Source organism: Taurulus bubalis (genome assembly GCF_910589615.1).
Source record: "Taurulus bubalis genome assembly, chromosome: 18".
Taxonomy (NCBI): domain Eukaryota; kingdom Metazoa; phylum Chordata; class Actinopteri; order Perciformes; family Cottidae; genus Taurulus; species Taurulus bubalis.
Window position 1 is genome coordinate 20,303,116 of NC_136606.1, and position 22,610 is coordinate 20,325,725.

General features: G+C 43.3%; 1 protein-coding gene across 1 annotated transcript; it reads left to right on the plus strand.

Annotated features, from left to right (window-relative positions):
- Positions 1-1,223: 1,223 nt before the first annotated feature.
- On the plus strand, positions 1,224-5,753 carry LOC306750484 (C-C chemokine receptor type 3-like). Its single transcript, XM_079233916.1, has 2 exons — positions 1,224-1,597; positions 4,459-5,753. The coding sequence occupies exons 1-2, from the start codon at positions 1,413-1,415 to the stop codon at positions 5,246-5,248; spliced, it is 975 nt and encodes a 324-aa protein (XP_079090042.1). The 5' UTR covers positions 1,224-1,412; the 3' UTR covers positions 5,249-5,753.
- The last annotated feature ends 16,857 nt before the right edge of the window (positions 5,754-22,610 follow it).

Consider the following 22,610-nt stretch of genomic DNA (forward strand, 5'->3'; position numbering starts at 1 on the left):
TGCATTTGACCCATCCCTGGATGGGGAGCGGTGGGCAGCCCTGTGAGGCGCCCGGGGGGCAGTTGGGGGTTCGGTGTCTTGCTCAGGGACACTTCGACATGTGAGCTATGGGGGGACTGGGGATCGAGCCGGCTACCTTGTGGGACGACCACTCATCCCCCTGAGCTACAGCCGCCCGATATAGGGCACTAGGACCTTGGGGAGGCTGCTGCGCTGGCTTTCTCACTCTGCCAAGTAACGTCTCTCATCAACCACAACAGGATTACACCAAGGAGTTTATCTCATATAAACTATACCAAGGAGTTTATCTCATATAAACTATACCAAGGAGTTTATCTCATAGTAAACTATACCAAGGAGTTTATCTCATATAAACTATACTAAGGAGTTTATCTCATATAAACTACACCAAGGAGTTTATCTCATATAAACTATACCAAGGAGTTTATCTCATATAAACTATACCAAGGAGTTTATCTCATAGTAAACTATACCAAGGAGTTTATCTCATAGTAAACTATACCAAGGAGTTTATCTCATATAAACTATACCAAGGAGTTTATCTCATAGTAAACTATACCAAGGAGTTTATCTCATATAGACTATACCAAGGAGTTTATCTCATATAGACTATACCAAGGAGTTTATCTCATAGTAAACTATACCAAGGAGTTTATCTCATAGTAAACTATACCAAGGAGTTTATCTCATAGTAAGGAGTACCATCATACAATATTTATCATTCGATAATTAAGATGTACTTGAAATGTGTTTTTATTTTATTTTTGTTATTCATGTTTTTCTTCTTCTATTGAATGTTATATTAGACACTGAACTAGTTCATCTCTATCTCAGTGATAGTGTCCAAATGAGCATAAAATATCACTGGTTTGTAAAAACTACACGGACAACAAAATAGATGTAAATGTTGATCACAATATTATTCCCTTCTGCTCAAAGTAAAACAAGTAAACAACTCAAAAGTTGACACTGTCCAGTCCGTTCTCCATCCATTGGATTTGGGAGTGACGTGGATATGAAAGCTAGTTTATCCGTCTTTCCTTTACAAGCAGGAAAAGTATTTCTCTCTCGTTATTTGAGAAAAGTTCATATTTGTGTTCACTATGACCCTGAAATTCTGTCTCTTCTGTTATCATATACTGAATGAATGCAAAACTACAGAGCAAAATTACACTCTTTCTGATTGAACCAATCTATGAACTGTGGCCCCAAATGGGCCCCCCAAAAAATGTACACAAACCAGTTACTGAGGAGCTAAGCCCCCACCCCCATTTCCTTGAATCCTAGAAACGCCACTGGATCATTTTATCTTTCAAATTCATACTGCATCGCGCTGTGAATGTTTGAAACTGTATTTTTGTTTCTGACAGATTTTTCTGGCAACTAATGAGATGAAGATGGAACCTACCACATATGATTATGACAACAATACTGACAGCAATGAATTGAAGTCACCAGTCTCACCCTATCGTTTTGATGGAGTCAACTATCTGGGAGCTCAGCTATCTATCCTCTTCTACTTTATGTTTTTCTTCAGTGTCGTTGGCAACGGGCTGGTCCTGGTCATCATCCATCGGTGAGTGAACACTTAAGAACTTACTGCAGAAGACATTTTTAAATAAATGACAGTCTGGTTTTGCAGTTTAAAGAGGTTAGAGGTAGCAAGTATGTATGCGTGGCACATTTTGTGTTTAACTTTCTAGAATACATACATTTACTGGACTAAAACTTGTGAATGACATTTCAGTCCTGGTTGATTTAACAACACCTGACGTTAATGGTGGGAAGTACAGTTTAATGTTGCAGCTAACAGTCCTTTACCTTTTCCTTTACTTTGTTAGAAATACAACAGAAGAGTTACATGTTTATAGAACAGCCTGTGATCTGGTTAGACTCTAGCAATGGAAACAACTATAATAAATGAATAAACTGAATGGAGGGCTTTGTCCTGCAGTGTATTTTTCTGGCTTTTGGAAGAATATTTCCAGAGCCTCTCGATATGCGAAGTCAGAAACGTCATTTATGGAGCTCCGCAGGCTGCAGCCTGTTGCGAATACTTGTCTTGACCTGCAAATACATTCACTGTTAGGCTTTAAAAGTGATAGCTGAAAGCAGCAAATCCCATTGTGAAAAGCATGCAACATATTTTCGCCGCTCTCTGTCTCTCTCTCTGTCCACTGTGTGCTCACCTGTGTGTGCTCACCTGTGTGTGTGTGCGCACGTGTCTGTGTGCATCGGGGCGGAACGCAGAGCAGAGAAGAGTTGTAACGCAACCATGTAGAGACAGAAATGACACGCTGTCGTGTAGATAAGATCAATAACAAACGGCCGTTTAGTTTGTTTAATAACAGAACAAGGTGTAGACCAGGGCCCCATTCCTCATACGTGGTTCAACACAGTCGATCAAAATGTCCTATTATCCAGCTTAAATTACCGCGATGATTGACATCAGGCAAACTCGGTTTCACAAAAGCTGATCTGTTCTCAAACGGTTTCGTTAATTTAGTCATCTGGATAATTGTGTGTGCCCGTCTGCTTCAAAAGAGGAAAAAACGTCGAACACTGAATCCATGATCTTCTAACAGTACAATGGCAAATAAACTCAAAGGATAAGACACTTATTTCTCCGCTGACGAGCAGGAGATGATCATGAACGCATATGAGGAAGTCAAGACCTTAATCATGGCAAAGTCTAAAGCTGCGTTCACACCAAAAGTGTTGCGACTATTCGCAATATTTTTAGTGTGAACACAGCTTAACACCGTCACCGCTAGCAAAATATCAGACAAATTAAATGCGTCAGTGTTGGAAAAATGTATCGGCTAATTTTAAGTGCCTCATCAACCAAATCAATCAGATTATATGTATTTAAATGTGCCTGCTGGCAGTAGCATACAAATTAATGTATACTTATGAGGATATATGTACTGTCTGCGCGTATGTATCATGTACTATATATGTGTATATACATGTAGGTGTAGATTACCATATAACTAGGAGTTTGAATATGTGTATGGGTGTATCAGTATGTATGTATTATTCATAATCAGAAATTCAATCAATTGAAGCAGTGAAAATAAATTGTGTGTGATTCTCTGTATTCTTATCATGAGTCCACCTTAATAATTTTCTACAATAATGATATGTATGGTGTACTAATAACACTGTCATATAATTATGAGTGCTTTAACACATCCATAAGTTTCTTAAGCGGCTGATAGTCTATGCATACAGTATGTGAGACAGTCAATCGGCTCCGACGTGTGGTGTTCAATGTACGGCTCGAGAAGGTCTCGTAAATACGTTATTCCTTGTCGGCAGAATCGATAGCGCTCGTACAGGAAGTTATCATGATGTGAGCTCGTACAGGAAGTCATGATGATGTGAGCTCGTACAGGAAGTCATGATGATGTGAGCTCGTACAGGAAGTCATGATGATGTGAGCTCGTACAGGAAGTCATGATGATGTGAGCTCGTACAGGAAGTCATGATGATGTGAGCTCATACAGGAAGTCATGATGATGTGAGCTCGTACAGGAAGTCATGATGATGTGAGCTCATACAGGAAGTCATCATGATGTGAGCTCGTACACGAAGTCATGATGATGTGAGCTCGTACAGGAAGTCATCATGATGTGAGCTCATACAGGAAGTCATCATGATGTGAGCTCGTACAGGAAGTCATCATGATGTGAGCTCGTACAGGAAGTCATGATGATGTGAGCTCGTACAGGAAGTCATGATGATGTGAGCTCGTACAGGAAGTCATGATGATGTGAGCTCGTACAGGAAGTCATCATGATGTGAGAACGGATCTTGGCGATCTGGAAAAACTCTCTCCCTATAAAACTAATATATCTAATCTATAAGTATAATATATAACCTTCATCAATGAGGAAGGGAGCTGCCTTTTTTGTCCGGTGGGAGTTGCCAGCTTATCCAATGAATTTCAGTTAGCCTGCGTGGGAGCAGGTTAAGGGATTTGGCTGTGTTGCTATGGTGATTTTTCCAAACTTGCTTTGTGAAACCGAAAAGCCTGACCAGAGTCATCTTATCCTGACAATTACCCAGCTAACTCAGCAAGCCAGGTACGAGGAATGGGGCCCTGTTAATACGAAAGGGAACCTGAAATTACTTGTGTTGTGATCTGGTGCTATAGAAAAAATTCCAGGGGGGCGGAGGGTTATATAATGGCAGGAGAAACACTACACTTGGAGTTAGTTGGGATTTAAATCCTTGGGGACTCCTAGTGGCAGAGTGAAAACTACACTGTTCTATCCAGCATAATGCACCGCTTTTTGAACACATATCGGTTGATCTTGATAGCCATAGAAGCTCCCTCAAGTCAGTGTGAAATATCTGTTCCAGAAGTGCCTGTGTGACCATGAGGCATTTCTTCTTTGTCTCCATGTAACTGTTGAAATGACCACCTCCTAGGTTTGAAAAGCTGACCACTGTGACCAACATCCTGCTGCTGAACCTGGTGGTGTCCTCCTTGATCTTCATGAGCAGCCTCCCCTTCATGGGAGTCTACTCGCAGCTCCGCTACTGGATCTTCGGCAGGACCATGTGCAAGATTGTTGGCACTGTCTACTATCTTGGCTTCTACAGCTCTGTCCTCTTTCTAACCCTTTTGACCTTTGACCGACACCTTGGAGTTGTGTACCCCATGTGGTCGTTGACATTGAGGAGTCAAAGCTATGCTGCAGTCTCCTGCGCTGTGGTGTGGCTGGTGAGCAGCCTGGCATGCATCAGGCCAATGATGCTTCACGACACTTTTATATATAAGGTGACCGACACAACTTACTGTCAGGAGAATCCTGTTTATGAGAACGATGAATTTGATGTGAAGCTGCTGAGAAACTTTGGATTTTACCTGCAGCTTATCCTTTTCTTGATCTTTCCTCATGTTGTTATCATCTACTGCTATGTTCGTATTGCTATTACTGTTATGTCATCCAAGATAAATGTCAAGTTCAAGACAGTCAGGTTAATATTTGTCATTGTCTTGCTATTTTTTATTTGTTGCACCCCATACAACATTGCAATGCTGATGCATGATGAAGCCACTACCCTTGAGGAAACGGAGAAGACAGGTTATGCTCTTGAGGTCACTCGTGTAATGGCCTACACATACTTTTGCATCAGTCCCATCTTCTACACATTTGTTGGGGAAAAGTTCCAGAACCATTTCAGACAGTTGCTGGTGAAACATTTCCGGGGTTAGAAGAAGGACGTTTCTGTCAGTCAACAGAGCAGAACCTTTATGTGTACAAACAGTACACGAAATGAGCTCTAGGAATAGGAAGCCCTTTGGTTCTCAAGGCTGCCAGATGTTCAACAAACCATTGGTTCAGAATATATTGGTACATATTCCCTGTTCTTAAAGCTCATGCTACCTCTTCATTTGAATTTAAATAGCACGCAAATAATTGCTTGTGACTAATTTATTCAGATTTTGTTTCTTGTGTCATTTTTGTTGGTGTGTTGTGTTTATAATCAATCATGTTCTTTGTCAAACTGCTTATGAATGATGATAAAAGACTATGATGTTCTGTGATGATTTGTGTCCATTCAAGTTTTTGCCTATATGAAGTAAATTTGACATGGAAAAGAAAGCTGCATTAAAAAAAGGAGTAGAACCTTTCATGGTTGGTTGGTTTTTCTTTGGGTTTGCTCTTGCTTTTGTTTAAATCTAAGGTGTTTGATTAAACCAAACCTTTGAAACAGTGGACTACATGCTTCTGTTTTTTTGCATCCCTTTAACTTGTTTCTTGCCAACACTCATTTTAGACACCAGGTGACACTCCATTAGTTCTGGAGTAGAAAATAAAATGCATGTTTTTGATGTTTGTTTAGAAGAGGAGATTGCGATACTTTTAATTCAATTCAGTTTATTTTATACAGCCCAACATCACAAATACAAGTTTGCCTCGGAGGGCTTTACAATCTGTACACATGACATCCCTATCCCGGGACCTCACATCGGATCAGGAAAAACTCCCCCAATAAAGATAGTAAAAACCCTTTCACAGGGAAAAAAAAGGGGAAGAAACCTGAGGGAGAGCAACAGAGGAGGATCCCTCTCCCCGGATGGACAGAAGCAATACATGTCATGTGGCCAGAATGAATAATAGTAGGCAGGATCAGTTCCAGGCCAGTTGCATCAGCAGGGCCAGGGGGGGAGGACCCCTGGAGAGAAAGAAGAGGAGGAGAGGAAGAGCGAAAGAGGAAGAGAAGGAGAGGAGGAGCTCAGTGTATCCTAAGATGTCCCCCAGCAGTCTAGGCCTGTAGCAGCAAATCTAGGGGCTGGACCAGGGCAAACCTGAGCCAGCCCTAACTATAAGCCTGAAACAGCCCTAACTATAAGCACTATCAAAGAGGAAAGTCTTAAGTCTACTCTTAAATGAGGTGACCGTGCCTGCCCCCCGGACTGAAAGTGGAAGCTGATTCCACAGAAGAGGAGCCCGATAACTGAAAGCTCCAGCCCCCAACCTACTTTTTATCACTCCGGGAACCACAAGTAACCCTGCATTCAGTGAGCGTAATGCTCTCGTGGGGTAATATGGCACTATAAGGTCCTTAAGATATGATGGTGCATCACCAGTTAAGGCTTTGTAGGTAAGGAGAAGGATTTTAAATATGATTCTTGATCTTACAGGAAGCCAGTGGAGAACAGCTAGTACAGGAGTAATGTAATCTCTCTTCCGCGTCCTCGTTAGTACACGAGCTGCAGCATTCTGGATCAGTTGGAGAGATCCAAGGGATTTACCGGAGCAGCCTGATAATACGGAGTTACAGTAATCCAGTCTTGAGGTAACAAATGCGTGGATCAATGTTTCTGCATTGCGTTGAGACAGGATGTGCCTGTTCTTTGAGATGTTCCGTAGGTGAAAAAAGGCGGTCCTTGAGATCTGTTTCACGTGGGAGCCAAAGGACAGGTCCTGGTCAAAAATAACTCAGAGATTCCTTACGGTGGTGGTAGATGCCAGAGCGATGCCATCTAGAGAAACCATATCATCAGATACTTGATTTCTGAGGTGTTCTGGTCCGAGTAAAATAACTTCAGTCTTGTCTGAGTTCAGCAGCAGGAAGTTGCAGGTCATCCAGGTTTTGATGTCTTTGTGGAATGTTTCCCCCCATTTAACCAAGGATTGGGCTTGAGTCATTGACATATCTTTATTGATTTTCAACAAACAAGCTGCTAACAATGTTTTCAGTTGTAAGTTTAAAGGCTCAGTTCACCCATTTCAAAAATACATAGAGCAGAAAGCATCTGTTGTATTTACCCAAAATGTCAGGTATTTGTCTCTGATATTTTGGCTTCCACCTCATGAAAATATTGTATGTATTAGTTTATAGTTCTGAATTGAATAGAGCAAAATGACTGACATTTTCATCAGCCTCAGCTGTTGTGTTTGGTACTAATAAGCAAATGATTCCTATTTCCTGTTGACACAAACATGTTGTAATATTGTAGAATCCGATCAATTCCCACTTTTAGTTATTGAAAATAGCAGCTTGGAGTGTGACCTGCATGTAAACAACAAGCTACCAGCTCACTGTTCCAGCAGCTTCTTACTGCCTGCTAGGGAGCGGACGGATGTGATTAATCACACACACACACACACACACACACACACACACACACACACACACACACACACACACACACACACACACAGTTGCCTTCTGCTGTGAACTGCGCTGCGACAGACCAGTTCAGGTTGCAGTTGTTTTTTTGTACTGAGCACAAACGTCTGCTCATTAGCAGCTGCGCTGGCGACTTCAGTCCATCAACTGGTGTGTTTCTGTATTCCAGTAAACTGAGGTACGGGTCTATCCGCTGTGCATGTGCTTTGTCCATGAGGGCTTTGACAGTCTGAACAGTCTTTTCAGCCAAACCGTTCCTCTGCGGGTACAGCGGGCTGTAGGGGTGGGGGAAAAAAATCGATTCAGCATAGTATCGCGATAGTTTGCCTGCCGATATTGTATCGATACACAAGGGAATAAAATCGCAATACTCAATATATCGCAGAATCGTGATAGTATCAAAATGGGACCCAAGTATCGTGATAAAATTGAATCGTGGGACCTCTGGTGATTCCCACCCCTAGCGGGCTGCTTGTGGTATGCTCAAAATCCCATGCGAGAGCAAAACCTCTGAACTCTTGTGAGGTTGGTGATTTTCTCTACCTCAAAGTACCTGCTATAATAGTCAACAAGAACTATACAGTCAGTACTGTTCCATGTGAACAAGTATGTGGCTACTGTTTGCCAAGGTCGTTCTGGGATAGAATGTGAGAGCATCGGTTCCTTTGCATTGGAGCTGCATCGCTCAAGGCAGATGCTGCAACATCCTACTAGTGCCTCTATCTGTTTGCACATTCCGGGACAAAACAGTACGTCTCTTGCTCGCTGCTTACACTTTTCCATTCCTAAGTGTCCTGTGTGTATGCGTGAAAGCATTTCAGCTCTGAGGGAGTGAGGCACGATGATTTTTTTACATTTGAGCAGGATCCCATTAGTCTCTGATATCTCGTCCCGATGATTCCAATACTCAGCGACAGCAGACGGACATCGTTTGTTTGACTCAGGCCATCCTGCTTGGATAACTTGTCTCAACATTGAGAGTTGCTCATCTTGTGCTGTGGCAGATTTGATTTCTGCCATTGTGAGATCACTCAAGCACTGCTGATCACCGTATGGATTTGTAAATCCATGCCTTCACTTAAAGAGTTATCATTACATTCAATTGGCTTTCTGGATAACGTGTCTGCGACCGGGATTTGTTTCCCAGGCTTGTGTGTAGTAGTAATGACGTACCTTTGTAGTTGCAGTATCAATGCGCTGTAGGCGTGGCGGTGCTGCTGCCAAGGGTTTCCGCATGATTGACTCCAGCGGTTTGTGGTCTGACTCGACCATCACCTGTCGTCTGTACAGATATTGATGAAAGCGTCTGCATCCAAAGAGCACTGCGTACAGCTCCTTTTCAATTTGAGCGTCATTTTCTTCGGTCTCAATCAGTGTCTTGGATGCATATGCATATTTCTCTCTCTGAAGCCAAACTGCTCCTAAGCCGCATTTTGAAGCATCGACCTGTAGTTTCAACTTGTTAGTGTGGTCGTAGTATGTGAGCACTGGGCCGGGCTCCTGTGTTAGCAAGTCTTTCATTTGCTGGAATGCAACGTTTTGGTTAGAGTCCCACATGAATTGACTGTTCTCTTTCAGCAGTTGTTTGAGCGGGGCAATTGTCTCTGAAAGTCTGGGTGCAAACTTGGAGAGGTAGGTGGCCATGTACCATTAGAACACTGGAGTGATAGTTGCTGAAAATGGGCCTCTATACACCTATGTAGATTTTTCATTAAAAACCAGACGTTTCCACCTAGAATAATCATTTACCACATTAACAATGTATAGTGTATTTCTGATTAACTTAATGTTATCTTCTTTGAAAAATAAGGACATTTCTAAGTGACCACACACTTTTGAACAGTAGTGTGTGTGTATATATATATATATATATATATATATATATATATATATATGTGTGTATATATATATATGTATGTCTACTGTATTTTGTAGACTAATGCAATACTGCTGTACTATACTGAATATTGTTTTGCTACTACTACATTTCACTTCATAATATATACACTTATATGCCATAATATGTATAATGTACTAGCCTTTTTATTTTATTTGACCATATTATGTCATACTGTTATACCGCTTTACTTTAAAGAGACGTCACTGTTAGTCTAGAACACTGGAATAATCTTTCCACCCAGTAAACCTGAACATGAACACCTCTCTCTGTGTGACAGCGATTATAACCACATAACTATATAGATTATAATTAACTGGAGAATACACTTTTTCCTACACGTAGATCTTAAACCCTTAAATATAAACAGGAGCCGGCCACCCTACGGAGGAAATTCATTTCGGACACTTATTTTTTAATTAAAATACAAGTTGGATAAAATATCCACTTGTCCTCTCCTTATATGTAGTCAGGTGTCGGTAGGTAGAACTGCAGAGCCGCTGACTCGTGCTCTCCTGGCTGACATCACACGCTGTCACGGACTCGCCGCTGCCAGTAATCTCACTCGCTGTCTCTCCAACAACGTTAGCTAACGTGTTAGCAAGCTGACTAGCTTGCCATAAAAAAACTGGTGGGAGGGAAATTAAGCCGCTGTAGACATCTTAACGCTGATTGGCCAAGACTCGATAGGTCACATCAAAGATGTTCTATTGCAAAAATCATAACCTCAGCTTTTCCCCGTGTCTCACTCCAATCTCAGAAACGCTGGGCGGCCAGTTGACCCCCTAACCCCCTCCCAAAAACAAAAACTCTTTGGATCTACATGATTCACGTGGATGACATATTTTCATTTCAAAACGGTGAATTTCGCCAAAAGGTAACAAGTTTGCAGGTCTGTCTTTGAGTCGGTTGCGCAGGGCATATGGGATGCAGTGTGGTGGGCACACCACCGGTGTTGCTGAGGGTTTAAGGTGACAGGTGCATTCTCCAGGGAATAGTCCAATGCCTTTAACTACGTCAGCAAACTCTTCTGTGAATCTGGTGTGTGTTTTCGGCTGTGCGTCAATCATGTGCGCTAGCTTAATCATGTTTAAATCGAAACATGCACGTAGGCCCAACACAGGTGGAGCATTTTCTGCATACACTATGTCAAAATCTAACATGGCTGTTTTCTGCCTGCATCTGCATGCTAACTTGCAAGCTCCTTTTACCTCAAGTCTTTGTCCACCATATCCTGAGATATTGCTGTCTGATGGACCTAATGTAATACTTCCTAATATTTTGTGAAATATGTTTACTGGCATCACATTAGCCTGGGCACCTGTTTCTATCTTGAGTTTAGCTTGTGCCTTGCTTTCCCTATTTCAACCTCTGCAAATGCCTGTTCCCTATCTGTATTTTCGTTTTTCTTTATAACAGTGTCAATGTACAGATCCACTGGTACCTGTTCCGTGCTTTCTGTAACGGCATGCACTTTCTTGGGCTTGTACTTTGTTGGCTGATATTGTGTTTTCGTTCTACACATATTAGCAAAGTGGTTGGGCTTCTTGCACTTGTTACACTGACGTCCTTTCGCGGGACAATCCTCCTTGCGACCGTGTTCTCTTCCGCATGCTCCACACTTCTTGCCGTGCGTAACACTGTTGCTGTCGTTGCCGCCAGTACATTTTCGTCCGTGATATCTTTGTTCGGAACTGAACGGCCTTTGTCTTTAGCTGCTGCTGTGATAGCTTGTGTGAGTGTAGGGTGACCATATTCATAACACCAAAAAAGAGGACACTATGCAGTATTTTGTGAGGCTGTGAATAATTGCATAGAAGGGGTGCAGTTTGATTTTATTAAGTGTGAAAAGAGGGGATATGAGTCCTTTTTACTGTAATTGATCTCCTTGGAGCATCATCAATTAATGAATATGCATTTTTTAAATTTTTAATATGTATATATCTTATATATATATATGTAATATATTATTAATATGTAATTATCAATTGTAATTAACAATGAATTAATATGTATTTTTTTTATAATATGTGACCAGACGTCCGGATTTAGGCCGGAGTTTCACACCAGAGTGAAGTAGATCACAGATTAATCTTAAATTATGTATTAGATCTGTTTTCTTATTCACCATCTGGTTAAAATATGTTAATTTTAGGAAAAAGGACCACAAACTACTTTCTTCACTTCCCTCATGAAGTAGTTTCTGGAATGTCTATTTTGCCGACGATCGGCCTCACCGGGCCGGTGGGCGTCCCGCCAATGGATAACGCTCTCGACTTGTTACTGAGTACTACTCAACCTCAGTCCGACGGGTCACTCAGGAAATCCACATGACTTCACAGATGCACAGAGACAGAATGATGTATATGATCCGCGTCAATTTATTCACAAACAGCAAGTTTATGAACAAAACGATTGGTTCCGGCCGGCAACAGAATAACAGAGAACAGGTTCACCCGCAATTCCAATGCCCCAATTGTCGATGCTTACCCAAACACCTAGTTTATACTCAATTGCACGTCACCAAACCCTCCTTCCTTCTCGTGCCAGGACCAATGCCTGATCACTTACTAACGGTTTTTGTAATGTGATCGGCGGCTCGCCTTCCCCCAGTTCGTGGAAACACGCTGTTATTGTGACCCTGTACCTTTCTTGGAGTGTTGTTGACCATATCCACCAATCAGCTTCCAGATGTTAGTGCATGATGCTGTCGAGGCCTGCCTTCCGCCGCTCTTGTCTCCTTACTTGGACCGCGGTCACAGTGACTTTGCAGATATGCTTAACTTCTGCCAAAACCAAAAACTGTGTACAGAGGAGAACATTACGCTTACGTAAGTGGACCTGAGTGTCATTACAGCTGTGGCTAGGCTGTTGTTCTCCGCGATTTAACCCTTCTTCTACACACAAGTGGATATAGCTTGTGGATTAGTGGATCTTCCTATAACTACTGTATAACCCTTGATTACATAAACAATTTCCTATCACATTCCCCTCTTCGTGTAATAATAATAACTCAACACACCAACCACACACTCCTCTCTTCGTCCATTCTTTGGGGGCTTCGAGCACTTTGCGCGCGTAGACCCGCCCCTCCGTCGTGCAGTTGCTGGAGGCATGTTCGTGCTTTGTGAGGCCGGGACTTCCGACCCCTTGTCGTGCCCTATATTGCCCTTGGAATACGTACATCCTACACCTTACGTCTGACTATACGGTGTACATTTCACTACTGTTGCTTAGGGCAACACGAATTCAATGGCAGAATGTGCGCTTTTTTTTACAGGAATTTAAACCTGACAAGAATGGCAAGCATGGTTATACACATGGTACATTTTCCCCGTTCATCCTTACTACCGAGTTTTACTCTACTTTCCCCGATACACTACTTCTCCCCTCTTACCCCTCCGTCCCTTAGGCCAGTCCATCGCTATTGCATTCTCTTGCTAGGGTCAGCGTCCTCCTTTTGGGGCCTATTGTGGCAATGTACTTCATGGCTACTTCACTTCCTCATATGCCTTCATGATCATCTCCTGCTTCTAATTAGAGAAATAAAAAGAGGTTCCTTTGAGTTTATTGTCCATTGTACTGTTAGAACATGGTGGTGTCAGTGCTCCATTATTATCCCTTCTGAAGAGGAGCGGCGCATTTATCCAGATGACTGATGTCTGGTTAGAATTAACGAGACGTTTCAGCGCGGATCAGCCGTCAAGAAACGCGTTTGAGGCGGCGCGAACAGAACGTTTGACGCGGGGCGAACTGAGCGAAGGACAAGAGTTGAAATTTCCCAACTCCGACGACAAAGTCGCGTGAGTCATAGTTGCGTCAGCCAATCAGCGTTGAGAAGCTCCGCCCGTCACCACCGCCGTCTTGCCGTTGCTGAATCAAACTGCTGCTGAAGTAGCGCTGGTTACAGCTTCATTCAGACGCTGTTGTGGGACTACGGATAATATTATGAACCCAGACACCATGGAGTTTGATGTTCCGACATATGTGGAGTTTACACAACAAGTATAAAGCAGAACTTGTGGTTATTTCCATGGTGGATGAAGGAAACGGTATCCGTTTTACGGAGATAAGCCAGACGCAGTTCCTGGAGGAGTCAGTGAAATTCACCGAGCTGTGTGTGGCTACGGATGATGTTAGCAGCAGAGGCGCTCATGTCACGTGGGCAACGGATAGTACATTGCAAACAACGGACAGTGATGACAAATGGAATCATTAGCCGTTTCTCAATAAGCGTTCTTCTCTGTACTTGTGTTCTCGTGGACTCGTCATCAGTCAAAGCCTAAGTACTGTTCCAATTCAAAAGTCCGCTTCTCACCAAGAACGGTGAAAATGCCCGGATGTGACTTGATCCGCCCTTTTTTATCAGGGATGCATGCATCGGACGAGACTTGTGCGTACTTGGGACAGCCAATATCCAAGAATGCATTTTGCACCTGAAACGGGGAACAATGGCAGAGGAGAAAGCGCACAATTGTTGACATTTTCTAAATACTACTGTTGTTGAATCACAAAATATAATTTCAGGATGTTTTCATGCGAGAAGTTAGTTGTTTAAGGATCAAATCTGTGGTCGGTTTGTCAAAGATCAGCCTACTTAAAAAGATACGCATGTCGCGAGCGGGACCGCTGAGCCCCGCCGGCACCAGGCGGTCAGCGCTCTGCTGCCCGCCGAGAGCAGCCTGATCTCAGCGGGACTTCATCCGCTGCCTCCGATTTTCTTTTTTTAAACATGAGATATAAATCGGTTTTGAGGATCTAACGGGCAATCTTTATTAATTTATTATTTGTTCGCAGTAACGTTACATCAGTTTGACTGAGGGAAAGGTTAAGATTTATAACTTAAGATTTGAATTTAACTTTAACGTTGAACTACAGCGATGTCTAGTTACTTTTGTCAGAAGTGTGTTTGCTTGTCTTAATCCATATTGTTCAGGCTTGTTATACTAGTTATCATTGTGCATTATAACTAACATTTAAGCATTCTCTTAAGGGACAACTGAGGAAACCCGTGCCCTCATTGAATGGCGGCCGGGAAATAAGAGCCTTTTCACAGGCAGAAGAAACTCCAGCAAGACTTGATGGTAGTGAATATTGATTTTGAGTGTTTTTATCATCATGTGTATGGATCGATAAGTGTTGGAGCCTTGTGCAGTCTCCATCTGAAATAATTCATATTTTATTGAAGTGGCAACGTTCACTGTGGTTTGATGTTTGTTTGTTTTTGCCCGGGGACTTTGTTACCACTTCTAGCCTGGCAGTAACTGCCAAACAGTCCAAAAAGAAGTGGAACAACCTCAAGAACAAATACAAGGTAACCTCTGATTTGTGTTATATAGAGAGAGCCTCACTATGATGACTACACCTATAGAAACCACTTGGTTTTAGTTTACCAGGCCAGTAATGACATGTAACGCAGATAACAACACAGATGCCGTGAATGTTATTTGGGACTGTGAATACATTCCCTCAGTTTCACAGTGTAGTAAGTAATACCCTACTTTCAGGAGCTTAGGGACCCACCCACAGGCCAGGGGGTGGAGGCTGGTAGTGCGACTGCTGCCACCTGGCAGTGGTACACTGTCATCGATGCTGTACTCCAGGGGCAGCACTCCATTAGTCCACCCATGGTGGTTGCAGCAAACCTGACTGCCACTACAGGTGGCGTAGTCTGTGCACCGGTCTCCCCCCCTTCTTCAGAAGAAGCCAGGGCCGGCCAGCTACAGAGGAAGAGACCCAGAGGCAGAGAGGCTCTTCTGGAGTTTTTCAAAGAGCAGGCAGAGAGGGAAGAGGAGAGCGACAGAGACTATCGTGAACATGATACATCTGAGGAGGTTTACTCTCTAGATCAGGGGTGGGCAAACTTTTTGGCTCAGGGGTCACATTGAATAAAAAAAATTGAGAGACGAGCCGGGCCAGTATCAGATGGATGGAGAGTGTTTGTGTGAACCTGTCACGGGAGGACAATGTTGCGGACCCAAATGCAGACCACATGAGAGTATGAGTATCTGGTAAAACAGATTATTGGAGCCAAAGGGAAGGTGGGGAGCCTGTGGTCCGCCACAGGGGGTGCTGGGCGGTGTGAGACCCGTGGCTCTACACTGGAGGACGGCGAGGCCGGCAGGGGGCGGTGTGAGAATATAACGTACATGACTCAGCGTTTTTGTTCAACTCGCTGGTTAAATCTTCATCAATTTGTTCTACACGCCGAGTCACTGTTCTGCGTGATAAACTCAATTTTTCAAATTTGTTTTTGCTCTCTGGACATAAGAGACCTGCTGTTTCTACCATACATTCTTTCAAAAACTCTCCTTCAGAGAAAGGCTTGCTGGCTTTTGCTAATTTGAATGCTAGCAAGAAACTTGCCTTGGTGCTTGATTCTTGTATAGCAGTTTGGCGGAGAAAAATATTTTGCTGACTCTTTAAATTGGCTGCCAACCTCTTAGCAGTAGCCGCCCGTTCTGTCGTTGACCGTTGGCTAGCATAGTTAGCATGCTTGGCGGAAAAGTGGCGGCTAATATTGTATTCTTTGAATACTGCAATGGTTTCTTGGCAAATAAGACATACTGCCTCTGATCGTACTTCGGTGAAAAAATACTTAGCAGTCCACTCATTAAAGACTCTGCACTCACTGTGGACTTGTCTTTTCTTGGGTCCACTCATTGTGACAGAAGGGATCAATGCAAGAGGATGGCAGGAGGCTGACAGACAGAACCCTATATGTCACATGACATGAGCGCAGGGTGGAATGTGGTTAGTTATGTTAGTTATACTGAGGAAAAATACTCTGCATGCAGCTGTCAGATTGAAAGTGATTCATATTACCGTAATTCTTCTAAAGTTAACACTTTACGACATAATTAAAAAGGATTCTGACCGCTAAGAAGTGGAGCTTTTCAGTGTTTTGCGGTATATTACGGTAATTAAAAAAATAAAAGTGTCGCCCTTGTCTGTGGGATCAGTGGGGGAGGGGTGGAATGGACCAGCGCAGCACAGCAAGTGTTGTGTGTCGCTCTAGTTCAGCAGAGCACGGCAGGCAGCGGTCCGCACGGCGGTCTGTTCCCGACTTGATTTTCCCAAAGCACGATGACCACAACAGACCAGCGTTGATGTTTATTGCACAGCGCTCTTTTAGGCTTTTCGTGTGTGTGTTCTTTTGCAGCAGAGCCGTGTGCGCAGCAGAAGGCATTACAGCGGTCTTTCTGCTGCAGCAGAACACACACACGAAAAGCCTAAAAGAGGCTGTGCAATAAATAGTCATGAAGAAACATCAACGCTGGTCTGTTGTGGTCATCGTGCTTCAGGAAACTGAACTTGGGAACGGAGAAGCGCTACAGCGGTCTTTACTATAACTTTTTTTTTTTTTTTTAATGTTATCATAATTATAATACTCGGCGGGCCGGATTAAAATGCCCGTAGTTTGCCCACCTCTGCTCTGGATGTAGTCATGTTCACTCAGTTGTTCTGGAGCAGACAGCTGGGCAGCAATCCTGGCACGGACACCGTTCCCAGACAGGTCCCTTTCGATGTTCTGGTCCATGTCCTCCTCGCCGTCATCTGGGCCTGGTACTGGCCCTTCCTCCTCCTCCAGGATGTCACCTGGTTGTGCAGGATGCAGCAGGCACCAATCACCTTTGGGCAAACTGCGGTCGGATCTCCAGGGCCCTCAGGAAGATGACGTGCCGCTGGCTTTTCAGGATACCGAAGGTGCGCTCGATCACTTTCCTGGCTCTGGCATGGTGCCTGTTGTATCTGGCTTCCACTTGACCTGTGAATTAGCGTTTACATGGAACATGTAAGGTGTATTTCAAAGTCAACAAAGTAACAATTTTGTGTGCGTGTTCGTTTGTTCATTCTTACTATACATAGGGGATCGCCGGAGCATGAGAGCATCATGTACAGAGCCGGTGTTCCTTATATAGACGTCAAGGGCCCTTGGCATCACAGATGCCTTGCAGCCGCACGGAGGGGAAGAGTTTTCTATTAATGTAACCTCTCTTCTGTGGCTCTGCAGGAGGAATAACTGACGTGGTAACCATCAATGGCCCTGGCAGCCCAGCGGAACGCCTCATGGCCAGCAAGGAGAACAAAGCCGGCCCCCACCTCCTCCAGGTTGGGGAAATGAATCACCCTGTGGAGGATGGTCATCATCTCGTCCACAATGTTGGGGACGCTTCTACAAACAGTCGCCACTGGCATTGAAGGCTGGTCTGAGGTCCTCTTCGGAATAAAATAATTCCAGGATCGGGACATGGTCCCTTAATTGGGCATATCTCTTTTGACTTTGGCCCTATTAAAAAAAACTAAAACAAGGTCTTTTTTTAACATTGTATAATAATTGTTGCAATACTAATTCATGTAATACAAGATTATTCCAAATCCAGTCTACCAGAATGAAATGTCTCTCTGCTATCCTCCTCTGTATAATATATAAGACACAGATGAGGTCCAGGTGCTTATTGCATTAATGATGAATGATGTTTGTGCTTCTAACTGTACGAGGTTGTAACACTGACCATCAACCGCTTGATGTTTGAGTACCAAGAAGACGAACAGTAGGTGTGTATGTGGAATGTAAGCTTAATACATTTAAATATGAAACCTCCACTGTACCAGCTCATTAGACCTGGAGACATTATATTAATATTACAACAGCCCTGCAATACATGTCAACATCGGCAGTGTTAAAATGTAATCTGTTTTTGAGGAGTTTCTTCAATCCAATATGAATAATGGACAAAATATTAGAAACACCTTTTAGTATAACCCTGTACTGGGTTATACTAAAAGCAGCAGAAACTAAAGCTGACATTGAACAAAATGAACAACTGTCACGGTTTAGCGCCACACTTTTCCTTAAGTTATTTTCATCCTGTCTGCCTGTCTGTATTCTAACTGTCCTGTCATTTCAGATCCTGCTACACGCCCCCTTCATCAGTCACTCCCTCCTCGTCAGTCCTCATTCCTTGCACCTGGCCCATCCCTGTCTCACCTGTTGCACATCCCCTCATTAGTCTTCACTACTTAGGTCCCCTCACTTGCACTTGTCCCCTGCCAGATTGTTTTGTGTTCTTGAACCTAGCTCTCCAGCATTCCTTGTGTGTAACCTGTAGTGACCTGTTAAGTAAACGAATCGTATTCCGTACCTCCGCCTTCCTGAGTTGTGCTTTTGGGTCCTTGGATTATCGGGCCGTTACATTCTCGATCCTCTCGAACCGGCTTGCTGCAGAAGGTTGTGCTGGGTCCATAATTGGCCAGATTGTAATGTAACGGCCCGATAATCCAAGGACCCAAAAGCACAACTCAGGAAGGCGGAGGTACGGAATACGATTCGTTTACTTAACAGGTCACTACAGGTTACACACAAGGAATGCTGGAGAGCTAGGTTCAAGAACAGAAAACAATCTGGCAGGGGACAAGTGCAAGTGAGGGGACCTAAGTAGTGAAGACTAATGAGGGGGATGTGCAACAGGTGAGACAGGGATGGGCCAGGTGCAAGGAATGAGGACTGACGAGGAGGGAGTGACTGATGAAGGGGGCGTGCAGCAGGATCTGAAACGACAGGACAGTTAGTGAACAGACAGGCAGACAGGATGAAATAACTTAAGGAAAAGTGTGGCGCTAAACCGTGACAACAACTCTTGAAACTTTATACAGGATCCTTTATACGACATTCTTTTGGTATATAAAGTAAACTCAAGTCTACATAAAAGTGAGAGAACAGGTTACAAAGAAGAATAGTGAGTATAACGGTTAACAAATGGCGTAATGTTCAGAGACACGCAATTAAGGCCCCTCTCTTCGCCCTTATAATATCAAATACAATACTACTATAATAAGAATATAATAAAATTATAATATAGATACCTTTAAACCTTACCTTAAATATGTATGTTAAAGACCAGCAATTGAATAACTTTATACATATTTGGGGGTGACTGTAGCTCAGGGGGATGAGTGGCCGTCCCGCAACCACAAGGTACCCGGCTTGATCCCCAGTCCCCCCATAGCTCACATGTCGAAGCATCCCTGAGCAAGACACCGAACCCCCAGCTGCTCCCCGGGTGCCCCAAAGGGCTGCCCACCGCCCCCCAAACAGGGATGGGCCAAATGCAGAGAAGAATCTCCCCAGGGGGACTAATAAAGTGCATGTTTCTTTTCTTTTTTCTCTCTTTCTTTATACAAAAGCAATAAGTGCTGTTGATGTTTTCCAGTTCAGTTTAGTTTTTCTTACTCAGAGAAAAGTCCAGTCTGTTGGCTTGAACAAGAGCATGAAGTCTGGTTGAATGAGGTGGAGATGAAGGACAGCTGAGAGAGGATCTGATCTGTTGAACTTCATCACCCGCTGCTCGTTGAGGAAGAGGAACTACATAACAATACGTGCTTCATCAAGTCGGCAACACTGCCTGTCGGTGAGGCTGCGGAAGCGCGCGCACATACATCGCCTTCAAAGTAAAAGCAGTGCTGTTGTATTGCATTTATGGCATGCATCTTATTTATTTATTTTTCATTTTTGATTCACCTCACCAGACTCGCCAGACTGGGAGAGTCACGTAACATGCCCAAGTCTGTTTTACAGGAACACTTGCATTGTGGGTAAGGAAGGCTCAAGGTTTTGACAAGGAAGAAGAATGTGAAGTATAAAGGGCATATAGGAGTAAAATGCTATTTAATAGTAGCAATTTCTGAGTGTTTTGAGTAGATCTTGAACATCAGCGTGTGTGTAGTAATTGTTGCAATAACCAACAACAAATACACACAGAACATAACTGCACTTCCTCTATGTTACTGTATTCTCCTGGTACTGTAGAACATGTATTGTGTCATGACCACCAGCTCACCCTGCAACTCTTCCCACACGACAAGAGGAAGAAAGAAAAGAAGAAAGAAAATATAACTATTTGCCAAAAATGTTGTAACGTTGCTCTCCGAGGAGATGGGCAGAAGAAAGCGATCTTTCTTGCTTCACGTTCATATTATGCATTTTATGTCTTTGTATTTGTATATTCTAGGGATAACTGTGTCTCCTCTTAAGAACATGAAGCAGGTAAGCTTTTTGCATGAATGACTGCGACCTAAAACCCCCACTCCATGAATGAGCCTCTGCTGGGCCTCTGTACCAGCCTTCCCAACCTTTGCAATATGCCATCCCTCCAGGACTTGTTCGCTTCCAGGACCCTGAAGCGAACAAGAAACATTGTAGCCGACCCCTCTCACCCTGGACACAACCTGTTCATGCCCCTTCCATCTGGCAGGAGGTTGAGGTCCATCAGGACCAAGACCTCACGCCACACCAACAGTTTTTTCCCGTCGGCAGTCGGGCTCATCAACAGAGCCCGGGTCCCCCACTGACTGACTCTGACATCCCCAGGACTATTCCCTACCTGTCACTCCCCTGCACATCCTTTCATACTTCATATTTAAATTGACTCGTCCCTTTCCCATTGCACTTTCACATACACTTACAGTACACTTGTTTAAAGTTCTGTTATCTGTTTGTCTGTGCACTTTATTTCATATTCTATTGTAAATTTAATATGTTTCTATTTCTTGCAATGTGTTGTTGCTTATTGTCTAATGTATACACCACCCGCCAAGACAAATTCCTCGTCTGTGAAACACACCTGGTAATAAACGGTTTCTGATTCTAACACATAAAATGGTAGCTATCTTGCTACCACTAGCTGCCGAAAACATCAAGTAAAATCAGCTACGTTTCAGGGAGCTTAAGCTCTTTGATGGTTTGAATTGAATCTGTGGTACCTGCTAGCAGGCAGCTCTGATTACAGTATATTGCTTCATGGAAGAAAATGTATTATTTCAGGCGGCGGCCTTCAGCTGAACCCATAAACTGCCCTCTCTCCATCTTTATGCTAAGCTTATGCTACAAACACCAAAAGCAACAAAAAGTGTGGCCAGATACAGAGGCACTGTGAAAGTGTTGCTATAGCACTCTTTGACAGTTATGCTGTTCAATAACGCTGGCTAACACTTTTTTTTTTTTAATGGATTGTAATAGGGTGAAATAAAAACATATCATTGTTTAAATATGAAAGCAAGAATTGTAACATCAGCTCACAACTGCTGGTTGTGATTGTAAAGCAACACTCTTTTGGGCATGAGATGCGTCACTGTGAATGGAGCTTTGGAGAAAAGCTGGTGCATCTCAGCCCTCAACACGACGGACCAAGAGGCAGGAAATCTGACTGGAAGGTACAAACTGGGGGAAACATGCAGGTGACAGGTGATGTGATACCCATCACGCCACTGGTGTCATACTACACCACTGATCTACAAGTCAACATGGATGTAAGCAATGCTTGTCAAGAATAAATGGATTCACCCTGGACAGGTCACCAGAACATCACAGGGCTGACACACAGAGACAGCCAAGCATTCATACTCAAACCAATAAACGGGCAAAATAGTCATCAATTAACCTGAGCTGCATGTCTTTGGACAGTGGGAGGAAGCTGGAGAACCCAGAGGGAGAACGTGCAAACTCAACACAAAAGGGCTGAATTCAATCAATCTTACTCAACATTGCTATTCAATGCAAATGTGCATTGTGTATGTTTTTTGTTCCATTCAAAGCCAAAGACTAATTAGCCTCAAGCATCTATTATCAAGCAATGATGAGAAGCACCTGCTTGTCATCAGAAAGAAAAGTTACATTTCAGCACATTTTTCAACACCTTAGCTGTGGTCGAATAGTCAAATAATTACCTCCTAACGTCTAACCCGAAGCACTTTTCCTCAACCTCTGTGGAAAACGTCACGGGGTCAAGGAAAGATGGGAAGGAGAATTCATGAGGAGCTAGGAGATAGGGTTATTCGACCGCAGCCCAACTGATATCCATCTTCAATAACTTTATTAGTCGAAAACAATGGTAACAACAAGCGTCCCAGTCAGGTTTGTGACAATGTTATGTCATAATATCTACGGCTGCTGGAGGGCGCTCTCACTTGGACATAAACAAATGTGAATTGGGGTCACTGGCTGAAATGGCTGATTTTGTTGTAATTCTTTGAAGGACAG